The sequence below is a fragment of the Lontra canadensis genome, unplaced genomic scaffold, assembly GCF_010015895.1.
Source record: "Lontra canadensis isolate GAN:19392208 unplaced genomic scaffold, GSC_riverotter_1.0 scaffold10, whole genome shotgun sequence".
NCBI lineage: Eukaryota > Metazoa > Chordata > Mammalia > Carnivora > Mustelidae > Lontra > Lontra canadensis.
Window position 1 is genome coordinate 16775016 of NW_022631004.1, and position 21351 is coordinate 16796366.

The 21351-nt window shown below is 47.4% G+C and overlaps 1 protein-coding gene across 1 annotated transcript; it reads right to left on the reverse strand.

The window, feature by feature from the left end:
• Positions 1–7848: 7848 nt before the first annotated feature.
• Positions 7849–21125, reverse strand: RP1L1 (RP1 like 1). The gene is made up of 3 exons (XM_032855446.1): positions 20517–21125; positions 14581–14722; positions 7849–13013 (listed from the first exon to the last, which is right to left on the reverse strand). Exons 1-3 carry the CDS (start codon positions 21123–21125, stop codon positions 7849–7851), a joined length of 5916 nt encoding a protein of 1971 aa, XP_032711337.1.
• Positions 21126–21351: the final 226 nt, after the last annotated feature.

The window sequence follows — 21351 nt, forward strand, 5'->3', positions numbered from 1 at the left end:
AGAACAAAAGATTTAGAAAGCATTTTCTTTAGCTCTGGGTCCCCAGCATTTTCTGGAGATGCCTATCCTGTCAGGACCTGTTTCCCACAGGGCAAGTAAAAGCTCACCATGCTGGGGCAGAGCAAAAGAGGATGTGGGGCTCAGCCTTTTCCAAGAAAATGAATCACTCCAACTCTTCCCCTTCCCACCATTCCATCCATTGTACCCAATGAGTATCTGTCCCTGGATTTGTCCTTTCCCGGAATGACTGTGATTGATGGAGCTTTGAAAGGTCACTCAGTTCATCACTTTGCCTTGAGGTAGGGTGCTCCCAAGTCAGTCTGGAATGTTAGGAGTGATCTCATTCTTTATGGGAGAGAGTGGGAAGAGTCAGAAATCAGGAGAGGGATGCTCATCCACTCATAGCCCTGTGCCACTGGGGAAGCCATGGTATTCTCAAACTTCAGTCCCCTCAGCTGTAAAATGCAGCAATAGTAATACCCATGGTGGCTGAGGTGGGACCACCCATCTTCGTGAGGGACTGGCCCACATGTTGCAAGGTGTTCATCTTCCTGACCCCTGTACCCCAAATTTCACTAGTTCCCCCAGCCATTGTTACAAATGAAAACATTAATGCTTTTTCAAGGCTTCCCTCAGTTGGAAAACCATAGGTTCCCTGTTCCTTATCAGGGATAAGCCAGTGGGAGAGTCAGGGATCCAAACAAGGAGGGTGGGCCCTGGGGTGGGGAGACACTGTCTGGAGTAAGATGTGAGAACCTGGAAGGTTCAGCCCAGCAGGCCAAGGGCAGGACTGCAAATAGAAATATGACAGCCTTATAGGGTTATGGCAAGGATTAAAGGTGGAGAATGTACCTAAAAGCCTCTACTTGCCTGATATACATTAGAAGTGCAGTAAGAGGTCATGGATTATCTTAGGGACAAGGGGAAGTTGTACCTTCAAGAGCAAGGTAGACCCTCCATCAAAAGGCATCCCAGACAGAGCTGCATTTCCAAGTGCAGGACTCAAGCCCAGACGAAAGACAGTGGTCTAGTTACTGGAATGAAGACTGAGAGCAGGCCCAATTGATCTAAGGGCTGCTTTTAAATACCTCTGGCCAAAGGTCAGGGCTATCCAAGATCCAAGGGATTCAAGTGGCCTTCACTATGGGGCTGTATACACGACCACACTCCTGCTGGAGACTTCGTTCACGCTTGGCTCCAGAGATCCTGGCTCTTCACTATTCACAGTCCAAACACATGTATGACTTCCCTATTCCTTTGCCCCTGTAATCCCCTCCACCTGGAATGCCCTTTCCTTCACCTCTCTACACCAAAGCTCATCCCTCAAGACCCAGGCCAAGTATCATTATCTCCTGGTACTTTCCTGGACAGCCCAGCTGGAAGGGCCTCTTGCTCATGTCAAGTATCCATATTTTGCTCACATGGTGCTCTCCTCCAACAACACCATGGCAGCCTGTGTTTTAGGGGAAGTTCCCTCATTCCCCAAATAAAAATGCCCCAAGTTGTTTTTCTTTGACTGGTATAGCTGACTGCTGAATAAAAAGAACAAAATAACAGTGAGAACAACTGATAGTATTTATTGACAACTTGCCAGGTAAGCAAGGCACCATGCTAATTGCTCTGTGTATTCTCTCTGAACCATATCCACAATTCCAGGAAGTGAGTACTATGATTTACCTTGATTTTCACATGAAGGAGATTAAGTAAATGGTGACTGGTGGTGGAAGTGAGGTTAGAGCCCCTCAGTTAACCTCTAAAGTCCACACCACTAACCACTGTGCTCTGCCATTTCTCTAGTGCTGCTTCAAGGAGAGTCCAGGCAAGACCAAGCTGTGGTCACAGTCCTGGGAAAAGCAAAGAGGAAGAAAATAGCCTCTTCCCAAAGCTTCAGCAAAATACTTTAGTAAAAGTTTAAGATTTTTCCAAGTCATTAGCAAAAGGGTCTGTGGAGTCTATATCTGTAGGGTAATTTGTAAGAAGTCAGGAGCATCATTCTGGATGATTACAGCCTCTTGCCTAATTATAGCTAGAAGTAACATGGTGAGGTTTATCTTTTAGATAGATGACGGTGGTCATGGTGAGGATAAACCTGAGTGGAGCAAGGTGAGAAATGCGGAGACTGTCTTAGGCAGGTGATAGTAACAATGAGAACTGAATCACCAGGCCCGGGAAGTTTTAGTAGAACAGAGAGTAGAGAACAGAAAAGAGAGAGGACCTGATGGACTTGGTGAAAGAAGAGGTGAGTCTGGGAGGGATGGTGGGGTGTCATGGGTGTTGTTGGGGAGAAATGAGTCTAGGAGAGATGATGCCAGGTATGAGCATGTGCCAGGTCTGAGCATGGAAAGGAAAAGGCTGAGAAAGGAGATGAGTTCTACTCTGTATGTGTTGTTCCTAAGGAAAATGTAGGGCCTGAAAGCTTAGAGAGGTGCCCAGGCTGAAGCCCTGGATTTGGGAGTCATCAGCAGAAAACTAGGAGCAGCAACAGCTGAAATGAGGAAAAGAGAAGAATCATGAGCTGCCATGGGGAGACCTCAGCATTTCAGGTTCACATGTAGGCCATGGAGGAAGCACCAGAGATGGACTATTGGGGGCCCATGAAGATGAGACATTGTTTTAAGCCAGGGGAGCATCATTAAGAGTGTCGGCCCTACCAATCAGCAAGATGAAGAAAAATACCACATTGTTTGGAAAGTAGGCCACTAGCCATGATTTTAAGGTCAAGAGTGTGGTGCAGGATGGTAAGTTGAGATGGCAGGGTTTATAGATGAAAGTGGGGGAGGCGTAGCAGCAGCTGGGTCATGCTCCTCACCTGTGAGGCCTTTAATCAGTCATCTCATCAATGAACTGGGCACCTTGGGTTTGATCACCTGCAAATGAAGTCTAAAACCTTAAAACCCAGGAGGCTATGGGTGGGGCTCTATAAACCCCAGTAGGAAAGAAGGCATAGGTGAGGGTCTACAAGTGCCTCTGGGGTGAGGGTGTAGGAGCAGTGGGAAAGTGGAGGCCTGCCTAGAGGTGGAGAGCATGAGGCAGGTACCCTCTCCTCCTGGATACAGGGGCTCAGCTCAAATGCTGGGAATGACCACCAGTCTGAGGGTTAAAGACCCTGGGCTAAGTACCCCAGGAGGCCAGGTCTGGGGGAGCTCCAGGGGAAGTCATGAAACAAGTGTGGGTTCCATTGCCCAGGGTAACTTGGTTAGTGAGAGCGCATGAGTTCAGGGACCTTTGCTGCCCAGATCTGTGTCTGCCCCAGGTGAGACCCATAGACAATCAGGGGGCCCAGGCTGTCAGCTGGGCCTCTGGATCTGGGATTTGGAGGTGGGTGGGAGGACCACCTGAGGGAAATTTCTATTTACCCACCCTAATTGCTTCTCCAGAAAGGGAAGCAGAGAAAGGTTGCTGTGGCTCGCCTATACTGTCCTTTGGGCAGACCACATCATGAGGGAGAGCAGGGAAACTGTGTGGCGGGGGTTGGGGTGGAGTGCTGGAGGGCTGGCAAGGCTGGGGAGAGGTGCACAGCCTCTCTGAGGAACCCCAGTTCTGGTAGGATTACCTGACCACAGATTGCAAGCATCAACTCGGCGAGGCAGTCAGGGAGAGGTAGGTATGTGGGCTTTCCTCCAGGGGTTTGTGAGAAACGCACATTCCGGAGTCCCACCTCAGACACACTGAATCAGAATTTTCTGAGTGGAACTGTCCACTTGAATGAAGTTCTCTAGGTGGAAACCCAGGCCTATGATTTGTTTGGAAATCTTTCAGGATGTGTCCTCCTCCAAGCTGCACCTGCCTGGAGAGCTTCACAGATGAAGGTCAGGTTACTCCCCGCCCCCCTCCCCACCCCAGGACACCTGAGAAGGGCTCTTGTAGAGATAAAGCCTAGGTCTCAGGGACAGACTCAGATGCAGGGGAATTGAGGGGAAGAGGAAGGTGGATAGGCATGCAGGTGAGGTGAGCACAGGTCTGGTTACAAGGAAGGGTGTTTGCGGCTCTTCTCATTCCTCAGCAGGGCCTCTTTCAGCTCTGGGAAGGAGGAGTCTGAAGTAAGACATGGTAAGACATGGCCACTTATCTCACTGTGTGCTTTAGGCAATTACCTTTTTCAGGATGGGTCTGTCTTCTCACCTGGGAAAAGAAGCTGGACCAAGTCAGTGATGAGCCAGCTCAAGAGAACACTGGATACGTCTGAGAGCTTGACAACATAGCTGTGCTGGGGCTCTAAGTCAGACAATAAAGTCAGAATCTCTGGGCACGAGTTCTGGACATGGGGGTCTTTGGTTCTCAGCTGCTGAAAGACAGTCCTTTCGAGCTAGAGCCTCTGATCCCCAGTGGCTAGACAACAGGATGGAGAGAAGAGCTTGGCTTCTTTCACTAGTGTTCACTTCTCTCTCCGACTTACTTCAAGGACAAATCCCTGGCTGGAAATATTTTAAGGACTTTGACAACCCTTTGAGTCACAAATGAATCGGGTTTGGAATCAGGGATTCGGGTTAAGACTACAGGAATGCCAACACTTTCCCGAGATGCTACATATCAGAGGCCTGAACCCTGCTACGCGGCATGATCACCACAGTGAGGAGGGGTTGGGGAGGGGGTTGGGGAGGAGACTCGAAGAGCTCCACCTTCCCGGATGGCCCTGAATTCTCTATCTCCGAGTCAGAAGAAAACAGAGTTTTCCATTAACAACAACTTTTAAAAGCTAAAGGGCAGAAATATTTGGGAGCTTAAGGGAGGTAAGTTTGTAACTAAAAGGAGAATCCCACGGAGAGATAATTCTCCAGCTTAATTTATAGCTTTATGGAACCAGCTTATCTCCAGCTCCCGATATCTGTATGTAAGTAAATCATTACTAAGGACATAATGCAATCAGCTGAGCAAACCGATCCTATCTAATTTACTTTTCTAAGTCTTAACTATTTTGCAGTAAGTTCATTCAACAAAGTGTTGATCACCTTTAGTTAATTTATTTATTTATGGAGCCTGAATCGAAATGAAGAAAATATGATACGGTGGGGAAAGGACAGGGACCTTAGACTCTGAAATATCTGTGTTTCAATCTTGGCTTTATCCCTAAGGAGCTGCCTGAGTTCAGAGAACTTTATGTATGTCTTCTCTGTTGCCGTTGCTTCATTTGTGACACAGGGTGACAGTGTGGACTTGCCTCGTTCACAGACATGTGAAGAGTATACGTACAGGGGCGCCTGGGTGGCTCAGTGGGTTAAAGCCTCTGCCTTTGGCTCAGGTCATGGTCTTAGGGTACTGGGATCGAGCCCCGCATCGGGCTCTCTGCTCAGCGGGAAGCCTGCTTCCTCCTCTCTCTGCCTACCTCTCTGACTACTTGTAATCTCTATCAAATAAATAAATAAAAATCTTTAGAAAAGAGTATACGTACTTGTAATATGGTCACTGACACATAACAGACATTGAAAACATAGCAGTGCTAATGAAAATATTTCTATTTTCCCAATGTGAGTACAGTGAAGCTTCATGTGTTAGCTCATCTACTTTTCAACAATGCAGTGAGGAAAACAGTCCTTTCACAGTTGAAACTGAGGTGCTAGTGCTGGGACTTGAGCTTATAGGTCATGCAACTCCAAATCCCAAGCTGTTGTGTTCTCAGGATCAGAGACCGACAACACCATTTTCATGAAGTGCCAGGGAAGGCTGTCTCTGTCATCTGGGCAGGTCAGATTAGGAAACACAAATGTTGGAACATTTATTAGGGGGATGACTGGGGACCTCAAGCCACAGAAGAAGTGCATGGTGTATATGTCATGTCAACTAACAGTGACAAGTTCTGGACAACTCTGCATGTCACCGTATTTTAAAAAAGCTCACAATACAACCTCCTCCACTGAGGGCTGCTGGCTAGGGCACCAGTGTGTATGTGTGTGTGTGTGTGTGTATTTCTAATGTAAACACTTTGAAGAATCCCCTCCATCAGGGGGCCTAGATGGCTCAGTTGATTAAGCATCCAGTTCTTGATTTTGGCTCAGGTCATGATCTCAGGGTCCTGGGATCCTGCCCTGAGTCAGGCTCCATGCTCAGCATGGAGTCTGCTTGTTTCTCTCCCTCTGCCCCTCCCCACTCTCTAAAATAACTAAATAAATAAAATCCTAAAAAAAAAAAAAGAAAGAAAGAAAACCCTACAACAAAAAACTTTACAGCACATCAAATTTTATTAAGAACATCTCTAGCACTTAGAAACAGTAGGTGACTGCAGGCTTGAGGACTCAGCTTACATTCAACATTCACTTATTCTTAATTTTTTACTATTTTAAATTTTTACTTACTTTTTATTAGTAGTATTTACATTTTAACAACCAGGGGGCAATACCTGTCATAGCATCAACTTCCACTTTAATAATTCTAAATACACAGAATGGTCATGTAGGAGCAGGAATGCTGGTGAAAACCAGTCAAAGAAATTCTGCCCCATCAGGAGCTCCCTACTCAGACAGGGCTTGGTCAAGACTTGATGTGGAAGGATGCAGAGAAAGGGCATTTTTTTTTTAATCTCAAAAATGATAACCAGAATATTAACAAAAGATTATAAAGGGCACATGCAAATTAGTTCATCAAAAAAAAAAAAGCTAGGATCTCAGTTGAAAATGGGTAAAAGGCATACACATAAAATTTATATGCAAATAGCTTCTTAATAAACATAGAAATCTCACTAGCAATCAAATATGTAAAAAATAGTACCACATTAAAATGAGGTACTATTTCTTGCTCATAAAATAGGAAAAGATTTCTCATTTTGAATGGTTATACCAATACTGATGAGTGCATGGTGGGCCAGGTGATGTAAATTAGTATAGACCTTTAGAAAAGCAATTTGGCAGCACGATATCAAAAGCCTCAGAAAAGCTGATATTTTTGGTGAAATAATTCTGAGCCTGGGAATCTATTCTAGGGAAATCATCTGCAGTTGGAGCAGAGAAATGTTAAGGAAAAAAAAAAAAAAACCCAAACTAATGAAACCCATCAAAATGGTCCATATTAGGGAAATGGCTAAGTAAAGTGTTTTATATTTGCATAATAAATTATTCAGGCATTAAAAATAGTTTTATGAAAAAAATTTATGTGAAGATTTTGAGATAAATTGGGGGAATTCTTGCATTGTTAAAGAAAAAAAAAGTGTATGAGTTCAACCATCAAATCATTAGGAAAAATTGGGAAGGAACTGTAGGCAACTGCTACATTAGTCATTTCTGAGTGATGGGATTACGGATGACTACTTTTCCTTCTTCCTGCTTTTTTTGCCTTTCCCAATTTTCTCCATTACCAGTATTCATGAATATGTATATGAATTAGGGACGTACACTTGGCCTTTGGGGCTGAGAACAAACTTTGTCCAATGACCCTGAATTTGTCCGTATCTTCCAAGTATTCACATCTGCAGAGTCACCAAACTTATTCAAGACTAGAATAAAAGCACCTCAAAGTGGAATGAGGTGAATGCCAAGAGAGGCCAAGGAGAAAAATAACTGGAGATCAATAGGGAAAAGAATGAGAGCAAAAAACAAACGCACAAACAAAAACTCTCCCGGAACATTTCCAGTCAGTTTCATCCTCTTGGGTTCAGCAGGAAAATGGAGGGGTCCAGTTGACCTGGGATAACAGGGCAGATCTGAGATAACCCTCCTTCACGCTGAACATGGGATTGCCCAGCGGGGCCCTGGGAAGCTCCAGAATTTAGAACCCGGGGCAGTGTGGTGTGGCTGTGCCCTGTGGCAAGTCCTGATCTTTCTCCAAGCTGCTTGTACATCTTCAGGGGACCAAGCCTCGCTCAGGTATGTAGACAAGTGTAAATAAAAACAGACTCATGACCGCCTTGCAGCTGGAGCTCTAGAAATCTAAGTCATCTTGGCCAAAGTCATCTGTCCTGTCCATGGTGAGGTTTTTAAACCTCATTTCTGTGAAAGTAGGAGTTTTAACTACCTCCTCAACTTCTAGGCCAGAGGGCTCGCCTGCTGCCTGCTCTGGAGTCCTTGGGCCCGAGGGGGCTCCTTCTTGCTCAGAAGCAGAGATTTCTGGATACATGCCTGTGACTTTTCTCTCTGAACCGGGGACCCCCTTGGACTCCTCTTCGATGCTCTTCATGTCTCTGCTCAAAGGCTTTTCTTCAGAGCCTTTCTGAGAGAGCTGAGAGCAGTTTCCCAGAGAAGATATGTTGGAGGAAGTGAGACCTGCTTTCCAACCTGACCTCTGGCAGGGGCTGTCTCCACCTAGGGTAGAGGGCAGTGCTGGCTCCCCGTCTTGATCTGGGCTGCTGTTTCCAGAAGTCTCACCCAGCTGACCCTGTCTGGAGCCAGCCTCTGGGCTACCTTCTTTCTCCCCTTGGTTTCCGCCTGCTGACTCTGATTGCCCCTCTCCTTCAGCTTCCCGGGCCTCTGAAGTTTTGACACCATCGTCCTGTCCTCCTGGACTTGGGTCATCTCTTCCTGAGGCTTCACCTTCCAAACTGGTGTCAGCCCCAGAGCCCTCTTCTGTGTTTTCTTCCTTTCCATCAGAGCCCTGCTCTTCCCCACCTGCTCCCTCTTGGATACTGCCTTGATCAGCACCTGTGATCCCTTCTCCCTTCTGAGCAGTTTCCTCCTCCTCTTCCCCTCGGTGGTCTCCATCTTTGCCAAGGGTCTGGCTGCTCTCACCCTCATCCTGCTCCTCTGGCCCGGGGTCCTGGCCTAACCCCAGCTCCAGGCCTCCATTGGACTCCTGGATGGTCCCTGTCCCCAAGGGGTCTACCGGAAGCGGCTCCATCCCTCCCTCCTTAGGGGATGTCTTTGCAGCCTCCCCACTAGCACACCCTCCTTTCTTCTGCAGAATATGCTGCAGGTCGAAGGCCTTTTCGATGGGTGCTCTGGGTGCCCCTGTTGTGTCCTTTGGGGACATGGGAATCACTTTCTTCTTCATGCAGGCCTCACAGGGACAAAACTCTTCCCCCTCAGCCTCCCCAACCAGCCAGGTGCCCAGGGTTCTGCTGAGAGTGGACGCATCCTCCTCCATGGGGAAGGAGCTGGGCCCCTGGCTTCCAGCCTGCCCAGAGAAGGCCGAGAGGTGCCGCAGGCCCTGGAGGCGACGTCTGCGCTGCTCTGTCTGCAGAGACAGCTCCCACCGGAGGGCTTCCCGGGCCGGTGTCTTCCCCCCTGCCCGGCTCTGGAGCTTCCGAAGCTCATTCTCAGTGCTCTCTCGGAGCCGCCATTCCAGGTCCTGCTGCAGCTCTGCTACCATCTGGTCCAGCAGGCGGTCGTTCTGCAGACTCCAGCGGGCTCGGAGCTCAGCTGTGGCGCTGGCAAGGTGAGCCATGAAGGCCTTCTCCATCTTCCTCAGCAACCTGGACACCCAGAGGGCGTCAGGGTCCAGAGGCACTCTGCGGGCACGAGAGGAGCTCCTCTCCCCAGGCCTCTGGGTGTGCTTGGCCTGGGTTTGCATGTGGCATGGCTCAGCTGCTTTGGGCAGCTTCTCCAAACCAGGCTCCATTTGGGGACCGCTGGTGTTTGGATCCCTCTCGCTGAGGCTCCTAGGGAGCTCTGTGGGTTTCTCTCTTTCCCCTGGAGGACAAAGTAGAGTGGAGGCAGGGTCTCCCCCTGCTTCCTCTTCCTGCCCACTCTTAACTTCCTGGGCTCCCTTCCCATCCTGAGAGTTGGCCTCTGACAGTTCTTGTCCCATGACTCTTTCCTCTTCTGGGAATCCCTGGACACCCTCTCCTTGCAGTGCTGCTATTTCTTTTTCTTCTCCAACTTTCTTTAGCAGGGCCTCCTCATCTTGCACTGTATTTTCAACCTCTTGCTCCAGGTTATGTCCCAGAACCTGCCCCCCGCTGTTTCTCTCTGCCTCATCTTTTCTGCTGGCACAAGTCCATGCTTGGGAATTTGAAGAGGCTGTGGAACCACTCAGCTGTTGGTTTCCTTGATCCTCTTGGTTCTCCGAGTTTCTAGAATCAGACCTCTGGAAGGGGATTTTCAAGGGCAATGCTATCTTCTCAGGGACCAGGGCACATTCCATGGCACAGGGTCCACTGCCCTCCCCTGAGCCTCCGGAACCACTGTGGACATCCACACCAGATGAGGATGTTGGCGTGAAGTCCTCAGTCATGATGTCAGACCTGAGGCCTGGCAGAGCCTGGCACCAGCCAAGCTCCCAGAGACCCAAGTCCAGCTCACCTCGCCTGAGGTCACATCCCGGCCACAGGGCCTGGAAGGTGCTCAGGAGCTCCTGGTACCGAGGAGAATCTATAAACCTCACTTTGCCAGTGGGAGGCCCAAGGTCTTCATCAAAGAAGTGGAGCCCAGCAAGACAGGTGATAAGGCCCTGGGCAGAGTGGCTGAGCCTCCTGCCCGCTGTGTTGGACACTTCAGGCAGGCTGCTGGGCCGGCCCTGCTGGGAGCCCATCAGTACCTTCATGATCTGTATGGATGCAGAGACCTTGTGAGGTAGCACACACTGGCCCACACGACAATCTACGGCCATGCCTTTGCTTGCTCCAGCTTCCCTGGGGTCTTCTGAAACTCCATTACAAGGAAGACCCTCTTCTGACTTGAGATCAGCATCACCAGTTACTGGTAAGGCTTCATCTGGTTCTGCTTTCTCGCTGGTGGCCCCTTCATGTGACAGTTGTCTGACCGGTGTTGGCTCCCCTAGACATTCTGGGGAATGTTGGTCCACAGGGTCTTCCTCGGGGCCTTCTGGGTCATCCCCTGCCACATCTGTTCTCTCACCCACCATCTCACATTTCATGGGTATGGGCTCCTCTGGAATGTTGCTCAGCCATTCACGGACTACGGTGTCTGGTGAGGCTTGGGGCAGAGCACCCAGCACCATTCTGCCATCTTTCTCTTGCCCCTCTAGGCTTTCCCCTCTACCAGTAACCTTCTTCCCCTGGTATATTCTCCCAGACCTGGGGCCACAGCTGGAACTGCCCCTTCTCAAGCCTTTGACTGCTTTCCCCATAGCCCCTGACTGAGAGCCAGGGGGTCGGGGGCACCATGCATCAAGCATTCCCTCCCCCAGCTCTCCCCCACCTGGCCTGCAGTCAGCCCTGGGGCTGCTGCTATATGAAGGGTGTTTATTGACAAAAGGCCATGTTCTTGGGGGAGTGGGACAGTATCTGCTGCATGCCAAGGAGACCTCAGAGAAGGGCCCCAGGCTTCCCAATGCCTGGGAGGTCTGCAGGGCATGAGACTTACAACTGGGGGTCCTGTGGAACAGGCATGTGCTGATCAATGAGCAGCTGCAGCCTTGATGGGCTCCTGGCATCCCTGTGTCGGACTGTCCAACTGGCAGAACTAAAGGCCAGGAAGGTTTGGGAATGCTGCCCCCTGCCTTTTTGTCTAGACCATCAGCTTGGTTGCTCAAAGAGTCTGATGTGTTGGAAGGTGTGGGAGCTGATGAGCATGCCCTGAACTCAGGGTCCCCTTCAGCCTCAGCAGAGGGAGGGTATGGGGAATAGAAATTGGAAGCGCAGTCAGAATTGCTCACAGGGGTAATGAGCGCACTGCTGACACCCTGTGCATACTGGGAATGAAGAGAGGCAGAGAAGGGCGACCCTGTATCCTGGGAGACCTGGTTCCTGGTACTGGGTGAGTTTGCTGAAAGGGGTGGCACTGGGCCATTTGGGCAGACCCTGCCTCTGCTGGGAGGTTCCGGCATTTGCCTGGGCATGTGTGAGTCAGGTGGGCAGTGGGTATGCCTTCGGGTGTGGTATTGACTGGGGCAGCCTATCTGAGCCCCTCGGCTGAGACCAGAAATGCTGGGTGAGGACAGAGCACTGGCTCTGCCCTTCTTTCTTCTCTTGCCTGGGACTGAGGCGCAGGCAGAAGGTGGAGAACATCCTTCTGCAGTGTCCCCAGAGCCAGAATGACCTGGAGTCAGGGGCAGTCTCATCCCAGACCTACCCTCAGCCTGGGAGCTCCTGGTACCCTGTCCATTCTCTTCTGCCTGGGAGTCCTCATTCCTCAAAGACAAGGGACTCACCATGGGAGGACTGGGGCCTTCCCCTTGAATGGCCTTTGTTCGGGAGGTAGTCATGGCCCTTGTCTTGCTCTGGCAGCCCTGGTGCTGTTCACTCCTTTCACTAGACTCCTCGTGAGAACCAGCACTCCCTGAGGAGTCAGAAAGAGCACCTAACGTGCCTCGGGTCTGGGGCTTCAGGCAGCTGTGGTGTTCCCTGCTGCCATGCCCTGCTCCCTGCCGACCTGGGGCCTCCCTAGTCCCTGATGGGCCATCAGCTTCCCACCCTGCTCCCCTCTGGGAGGCAGCCCCCGAGGCTGAATGTGGGTCACAGCTGCCCATGCTGCCCTCTGGAGACCTGGAGCAGCAGGAGGGGTTTGACTCGGAGTCTTTGGGGGGTCTGTCGCTGGAGGCAGGGCTGTCACTGTCCTTGCTGCTTCTTTTCCTTCTAGTGAACCCTTTGCTACAGGGCCTCCTGGAGTGGGAGTGTTGAGTCAGTCTGGATCTCCTCCGAGAGGCCATCCCCTCTCTTTGGGTGGAGTACAGGGGGTTCATCCAGATCTCATACCTGGACCCTGGCTGCCACAGGCCTTGGCCACAAGCTTCTTCACATCCTGCCTCACAGGGCCCCTGTCCCTGTGCCTTAGTTTCTGAGGAGCCCCCAGGGTGGTCCTCCCACACACAGCGGAGGGAACCCACCTCCCCCAGGACGGGGACCTCCTCACTGGCTGCTGTCAGGGCGCTGGCCCTCCCTACCCTCCTGGACCATAAGAGTGCGTCCTCACCAAGTAGGTGGAAGCGGACTTTCATCTCTACAGACAAGCTGCCATCTTCGTTCATGCGGATCTTTTTCTCAACATCATCACTGGCCACCAATGGGCCAAGCTGGGCAGGTATGTCCTGAGGGTGTCCATCATGAGCGAGGTCCATCTGAGCATGATGCAGGGACACCGGGGGGTCGCTGAGACCAGACCTCTCTGATAGCAAGGAAAACCGCTGTGGCCGGCTGCCCGACCTGGACCTTGAGTGGATCACACTCTGCTTGGCCTTTGGCCCCCAGCTTCCTGGCACACAATGAAAGTATGAGAAAAGAGGAAAGACAGTGAGCTACTAGGGGGAGCTTCAGGATCGGAGAATTAAGGCTAATCATGAGCCTTTCATCACCTAAACATCCTGCCACCCCCAAAACCACAAAGTAAGGACAAACCATTCTAGAATGATTATCCAGTCTGTAATTTAGGAACCAGCTTTGAGATGAACTTTAAGTCTGAATTCTGTCTCAACTCTGCCACTTCCTTGCTGTGTAGTTTTTGGCAGAGCCTCTTTACTGTGTTGTAAAATAATAATGGTAGGTTTGTTTTGATGATGCAGGGCAATGAACATAAAACTTTCTGCAGAGTTGCTAGCACAAAGTATGTTCTCAATAGACAACAAAGTTGGCAGGCAGAGAAGCAGTGCCCAGAGCTAACTCCAGGTCTGACTCGTGCCCACCTCCAACACAGGAAGCAAAATCAATAAGATGCTGCATAGGCGTCTGTTTGTAAACTGCAAAATGCTTTGCAATTATTAGTGGTGATTTATCATCCTAACACTCATCAAGCTTTGGGGGTGATAAATGATTGCAAGAAAGGACCTGGACACACAATACCAAGTCATGATAGTCCAGCCTGCACTCTAGCCATGAAAAAGAAGAAAAGGGAGCCCTTGAAGGAAGAAAAAGTGATCCCAAGTAATAATGAAGCCCTTAGTGCTTTCTCATTTCATCTCCTCCTGCTTGGGAAGAGGAAAGAGCTAGTGGAGGCTGAGCCTATGGCCAGCAAAAGAACAGATCCTTCCACTTGAGTCCTTCTAGACAGAAGGTTTTGCCAAGTTCTGCTCTTCCATAAGCACGTAATGAGACTGGGAGCTCCTCCCAAGGGGGGCTCTATGGATAAAAGGTCTTTGTACCTCTAGCACCTGGAATGCAGTAATCACCAAAACCATTATTGTCATTTCTTAGCAGCATTTCACAAAGGATATTATTTTGTTTATTCACCAAATTGGCACATTTCCATTCCAATAATTTTGCTGAAAATTTCAACCTGCAGTTGTTAATTATGCTTTTAAAATAATGTGTTTTTGAATAACAACACTTATACTCTGGCACATAGTAGGCTTTTTGGAGAGATATACATACAGTTGGATCAGTTGGATGTAGAGATTGATGAATAGATGGAGGATTAATGATCATTGTTAGTTTTAGTCCATTTGGTTTCTATTGTTGCCTAAGGGAGTCAGGAAAGATTCAGATGCCACATACCTATGGTCCATTGCCTCCATAATGTCATGTCCATCATTGTCCTTAATAAAGCTTATTTTAGATCCTAGAAACTTAGAGTTCAAGATCTCCTAGTCCCTGTTCTGTTTAAATACCAGACTCCCCTCTCTCACACACCAGTCAAATTTCAACCCAATTAAGGTTGATGGCAGTAAGAAAGAAGAATAGGCAAGGATGACCCAAAACAACTGGGATACAAAAAAATTGGAGCCAAAAGGCAAGGTTTTAAAATTATCTGGAAGGGATATCTGCCTAGTCCTACTGAACCACTGTCCAGTGCAAACAAAATTGGGGAAACTCTAAAACTAACTCACCAGTTTTGTTTCTTGGAGTCTGCCCAGATAAAGTTTCAATTCCATATCTTCTAGAATCTTCCATTGCCAGAGGTTTGAAAGACTCATAGCCGGCACATACTAGCACTGAGGGACTGTGGATCAGACCCTTCAGAGAGTCCACCTGAAGAAGGAGAGTGTTGAGTTAGGAAGCCTAGTTTGCAGAGCTCATCTACCCAGGAGACATAGGTAGAGGAATAATCCCATCACTCTGACCCGTTGCTGAAGTTTGCACATCTTACCCCAGAATTCTGATCCTATCCACTTGCCATAATACCTCCATAACTAGCTGGGGGCTTAGGTCCTATCACCATGACCTTCCTCTCTACCTATACCTCTCCCTCCACCCACTATAAGTCTTGTGGTTTAGGGGTTCTTCTGGATGCCTCAGGTGGAAAACACTTCAAGAAGTCTTTGGCCTGCTTCCCTGCCCACCCTTGCAGCCTCCAGAATATGCATTTTTTTTTTTTTTTAAGCAACCAAAGCAGAAGGGCCTCCAGGTTCCTTATGGAAATCTGATTGACTATCTCACTCATTTCCCACAAAGAGTTCTCTCCTGGGTCCAATCTTTGTTTTCCTGTATAATATTGAGCCCATCACCTCTGCTTTCAGCCCTTCTGGAACAGAGAAGGGCAAGGCTGCTCTCTGTACAGGCTCCTCCAATGATTCCCTAGGCTCCAGACCAGAGGCTTATGCCATCCTTTCCCACCTACCCTAGGACATCCTGGGCTAGATGCTGAGCAGACAATTGCATTGCAAGAAACAGGTCCCTGCTTTTAGAAAAATTTCCATGGCTCTGAGGCCCCTATGGCACATGTGAGACTATGCACTATTTATGACATTATATTGTAATTGGCATTGTTGAGGGATTTAGTTTCATCTTCAAAGGGCTGAATCTGTTCTTCTTTATTTTCTCAAATCAGAAGGGTATGTTCATTAACAAGCAAATGAGAAAAAGAGAACTCTTGCATCCTCTTCCCACAAATGACACTAAATTAGCTGTCCACCAGGTCTTTCAACCTAGTTAATTAGAAGTTTCTTTCAAATTACTAAGCACATTTCTTTGTTGATTTAGAACTCTAGTGCATCACAAAAATACAAACATAAACCAAGTCTATCAATTTACAGATGTAGTCATACTTCTAGGAAATTAGACTTTCCCAAGGCGGAAAAAAAGAACTCAGGGCAAAATGATGCTCTCATCCTAAAAAGAGGTCAAGGTTTAGGATCCACACACAGAAAGAGGTTTATTGAGAGGATATTGAGAGTGTTCACCTAGTCAAGGATCTGAAATCTGATAACCATGCCACAGCCTGCCTTGGGAAGCAATGAGACCATTTTGTTTACAGAAACTCTAATAGTTCTACATTAAGTCTATATGAAAACACACTAATATATTTTCTCCAATTAACTTATTTTTGACCTGCTCTCTCCATTTCGCCATACCCACTAAACTGTAGCTAATTGAAGGTAGGTACCTAGCCTTATTTTCTGTATTTTCTGTATAATTCTGATACACAGTAAATGTGCCATAAGTTAGGAGTTTTCTTTTATTATGACTCTGACATTATTAGTGTTTCTGTCATTTGCCAGCCATGCAACTATGAGCAAATTACTTAACCTTTGTGCCTCAATTTTCTTACCTATACAAAGGAAGTAATAACATGAATTGCCTTGTGAGTTTGTGTGGTAGAGGTCATGTCCTAGATTAGTTAACCTCTATTTTACTCTCTTTTTGGTGTAATTTCCAGTATGGCAGAGTATACAAAGCTCTATATACATTTTCTGGACTCCCTTGCAGCTAGAATTCTAACTATGAAATCATTTCTAATAATTAGATGCACTTGCACAAGGTAAGAGAAATGACAGTGAAGGAGAACACTTCTTTCTTTTGCTTTTGACTGTTGCCACAAAAAAAAAAAGGGTCAAAAGTATGGAGGGGTGTGTGCAGCTGAAATGGCAAAAGCCACACTCATTGTCCCAGTACCTAGTCACCAGCATTCTGGTTATCAACAGACAGCAGTAGCACATGACACGCCTGATTCCAGAGCGCAGAATTGGTGGGCTAATACTGAACTCAGTTATTCCAGGGACTTCATCCCAACAACCCACTTGCTTGATTGTGTTAAATGTATCTTCCCAGATGGGTCAATTCTGTGATATTCTGGGAATTATTTCCAGAAATCAAGCCTATGCTCCTCCAGCTCTCCAATCTTTAAGCCCAAAACTCTCTGTGCATAATTTCTTCATGCTTAAGATACTTACAGAGTTTTCTGTTCCCTATACTGAATCATCACTGATTCAATGTACAGTATCAGATATTGTTGCAGGCAATGGAGCCTCAAGGATAGGAGCCTTGAATTAGTCATCTGACCTGATTGGGTTTGAAGGCAGTGATAATCTGGTTACAATGGGATACTGGTGGTCTCTGGCACAAAGTGATAAACAGGCTCTTGAATGATCACCTCTGATAGTAGAATGCAGCTTACTGAGAGCAAGACTTTGACCATCACTGGCTTCCATGATAGACCATTTTCATGAGAATGAGAGCTGCAGGACTATGGAGTAGGCTGGCTTCTCTGACTTACAAAAAATGGCAAGCTCAAGGTCTAAACTCTCAGTTTAGGGATAGCCAGAAGACTTGGGTGTTTCCACTACTACTATAAAAGAATGTCTTTACTATTGTTGCCAAACATCAGATGCAGAAACAGATTCTTCTAGTTGTTGAAATAAAACTGAAATGATTGTTTCGTGATCCATCAAGCCATAAAGCAAGTGTGTCAAAGCAGCACCCCATCATCAGGAGGTGGTGACATGGACTAGATCAGGCTCCAAACATTTGAACGGAAGGCATAAGTAATTTTCATGAGTCACACTCCCATTTCACCTGCTTCTGCTGCATTGCCACCTCTCCTGCCCTCCCACTTACAACTTCCTAGAGGAGTTCCCTATGACCACTTAACTGAAGAAGAAAATATTTGATTTTGGGTTTCAGATGTTTCACAGGATATGCTGACACAAGTCAAAAGTTGAATGCTACACCATTACAGACCTACTTGGGGGGCCATGAAGGGCAGTGAGGAAGGAAAATACAAGACACAGTGTGATATGATTGGCTACTTTTCATGTAAGGAGCAATGGCAGGAAGTCCTATGGCAATTCATAGGCAGTGGCTAGCATTTCAAACTGACAATCAGGGCCTTGGATGGAACAAGACTGGAGGGTTGGTGACAAAGAACTCTAGAGAAGAATCTAAATGGGTCTCCCAGAATGTGCCTGGAGAATAAGAACATTTGTGTCCCATGGAATTCCCACCAGAAGGTGATAATCATGTGGACAAATGACCTATTTTAATGGCTATTAGTCATTCTTTTCCTTCCACCACCTCAAGGGGTGCTCAGTTGGTTCATGAGCAGAGTGGCAAAGTAAACATGAACTAGGAAAGTAAAGTACCTTATTCATGGGGGTCTGATGCCATGTCTGCTGAGAGTCCAATCTTCCAAGAGCAGAAATCCATGCTAAACTTGTGCCCAAACACTTGAGATCTGCAGCATACCTTGAGGTGTTCAGACATCCAACTCATGGGTCATTTCATCTCATTTCTTTAGGTCAGAGAAGCCAGCCTTCATAGTCCTTGCAGCTCTCATTCTCATTAGAAAGGTCTATCATGGCAGCCAATTATGGTCATTGAACCCCTCCATCAGGGGGAGAGTAAGAAATGTGGATTCACTGGAATAGACACTAATTTTGAATATATATTTCCTTCCTTGCCCAAATCCTTCTTCCAGTATCACCATCTGTGGACTTACTGAATACCTCATTCAACATTGCCATAATCCATGAGAATTACTTCTATCCAAAGAACTGATTTCATAGCAAAAGGAGTGAGGCATTGCACAAACACCCATGGAGTTCACTGTGTAGCCATATCCCCATCACCCAAAAGTAACTATAACTTGTAGAACAGTGGATCATCCTATGGGCACCAGCTCAAAGGAATCACTTTATAATGTTGAGGCATTATCTTGCAAGATGTGATATGTGCTCTGGACTGGCAACAACTCTAGAGTATAGTGCTGTTTCTGCACAGACAACAGATACCTGGGAATTAAAGGGTGGGAATGAGAACAGCTCCTCTAACTATTACACCTATGACCTAGCTACAGACATTTTGCTTCCCACCCCAACAACTTCAGACTCTGCTAGTTTGGAGGATTCTGGGTCCAAGGGAAAATGTCCCCACCGGGAGACACAACAGGGGGTCATTGAAGTTGAAAGTTGAGACAGTCCCTTGGCCATATGAACCAAGAGGTAACAAAGGGGGTTCTGTGTTGAATGGGTCTGTAATGGTCTCTCAGAATGAGAGTTTGGATCCTATTCAAACTTGGTTAGGGGGAATAGGATGCTATTACATAAATAGGGTCAGGGAAAAAGTAATCTATAGCCCAGGGAATCTGTTGGATGATTTCTGTGGCTGCCATATTCAGTGGTAAAAATTAACACAAGAAAACAACAACTCAGGAAGGACCCCCAAGGGCTCAGAGTCTGCAGGAATGATGTGGCACATGCTAGCACATTGTAAATGCACTATAATTTAGATGATGGAAATGGTCCACAGCCACTCTACCATAGCTATAACCATATTCAGCTGAGGTGTTGGCAGAGGGCAGAGGGAACATAAAATGGACAGTAGAAGGAAACCTAATACCATCAATGGCCTTGCAGTAGGTAACCTAGTTTTCTTCACAACTCTGCTAGGTATAAATCAATTTTCTATGTTTTGCCCTTGCCTCCCTAGTCTAGCACTTTTTATAAGGTATTTTGGTGACTTGACAGTTAAATCTTAGGACAGAGACTACAAAGGTGGGCTTGTGCCCAGAGGATGGATGGTACAGTGCTGATGTGACTCTGGGGATAAGGCAAATGTATTTTGATTGTAGGAAAGGTAGCTACGTACTTAGGTGGGAATATGCTGCTGTAGCTGCTGCTTGTAAATTTAAGCAGTGGTAGAATAGTGTATGCAGGTGTTAAGTAGCAATAGGATTATATTACGGGGAAACTGTTGATTAGATCAAGCCACCTCCATCCTCCATCCTGTGCACCTATGGCATACATTCATGTTCTGCAGGAGCTGAAAAGGCAAAAGTTATATTCACTAGCCTTCTCCACAGTTCAGGCTATATGCAGATTGGGTTCTCCATCAATTAGATGCACTTGATCAAGTCTGGGAAAGCAAGGAGGGCAGACACCATCTCTTCTTGATTCTGATTGTTGTTGCTGTGAAGGAAATGTGTGGGTACCAGGATGCCATAGCAGCCCAGGCAGCAGGCTAGTCCCAGAACCCCAGTGCTCCTGTGTGTCAAGAGTGCCAAGATGCAGCTGTGGCAGTTTCCTGGTCCCAGCTTTATAAGGTTGGATACCACTTGAAAGAAGTATCCTTGAACCAATAATCACAGTAGCTTCAAGCAGGGTAATAGCTTCCTGCACTATGCTGGGAGGTATTCCTGTAGATCCAGCTTAGAGCTCATGCCTCCAGCTGTCCAAATTTTTGGGAATCCCATAATATTCTGCATTAGATTACTTTCTGCTCAAGGTACTTTGAGGAGCTTTTGTTTTTCACACTGAACTCTTCCTGAAATAGGTGGTATTGGATAATAGAAGAATTGGATAAGAAAATAATAAAAATGTGCAAGGCACCGTGTCTGGCACTCACTAAGCACTCACTAAATGGTAACCAAAATGCAAATAATAATTGCTTGTTTAACTGACTGCCCGTCTCCACTCCTTTAATTTACCTTTAATCAGTAGCAATGCAATCAGTGCCTCTTTTCAAGGAATAACCTCCCCATTCCATTTAAGTATTTTGATTTGAGGTCCAGAGAGCTTTTTAAAGGAAATAGCATACCTCAACAACCTACCTTTTTCCCACTCGTCGTATACACCTGCTTCACAGGAAAGTGCAAAAGATCTGAGGCTTTGCTGAGAAAGGCTGTCATGTTTCTTGTATTTCTATGGCTGAGAACCAGAGTCTGCTGGAATCTAGGGTCTCCATTCTTAACCAGCATTATCTTCCTTGGGGCTTTAGGACCCTTGCAGGAAGAGGATGTTCCTGGTGCTTCACACCGGCTTTCAAGATCCCTTGATTGCTGAGTAGATGGACTTCTCCATTGTGACCAACCTGGCCTACTGGGTGTTTTGGGGGGCTTCTTATCAGAGCAGAGGTAGCAACCACCATCTTCCAGCTGTTCCAGGGCACTGAGGCCATGCAGGCCGCGGGGTGTGGTGACAGAGCGCACCCCAAAGGAGAGAGGCACACGCTGAGAAAGCTCATCCATTAGAGCACCAAAGCTCTTGAAAGCTCGTTGGTCAACAGCCAAGCGAACCCCAGCAAATCGGGGATCCCCTCGCTTGAGGAAGGTTATCTTCTTGGCTGGCGTGACCTGGGTGACAGAGGGAGTCCGGGCCATGGAAGGCAGGAGGCACTCACGGTGGCTCAGGGTCTGGGCATCCCTTAAGGAGCTGTTCATGGTGGAAAGGCCCAGGCAGCTGGAGTGGATCAGAGGAGGAGGAGAATCAGAGAGCAACCCAGGGGAATTTGCATTTCCTCTCTCCCCTTTGTTACAGAGATACTTCTAGACCATCCCAAGTTTGTACCACTCAGCTTTGTGGACGCTGGCTAATCCCTTTTGGTGGAATAGAAGAAAGGCCAAAGGTCTGGCACCAGACAGTTATGAATTCGAATCCCAACTGCCC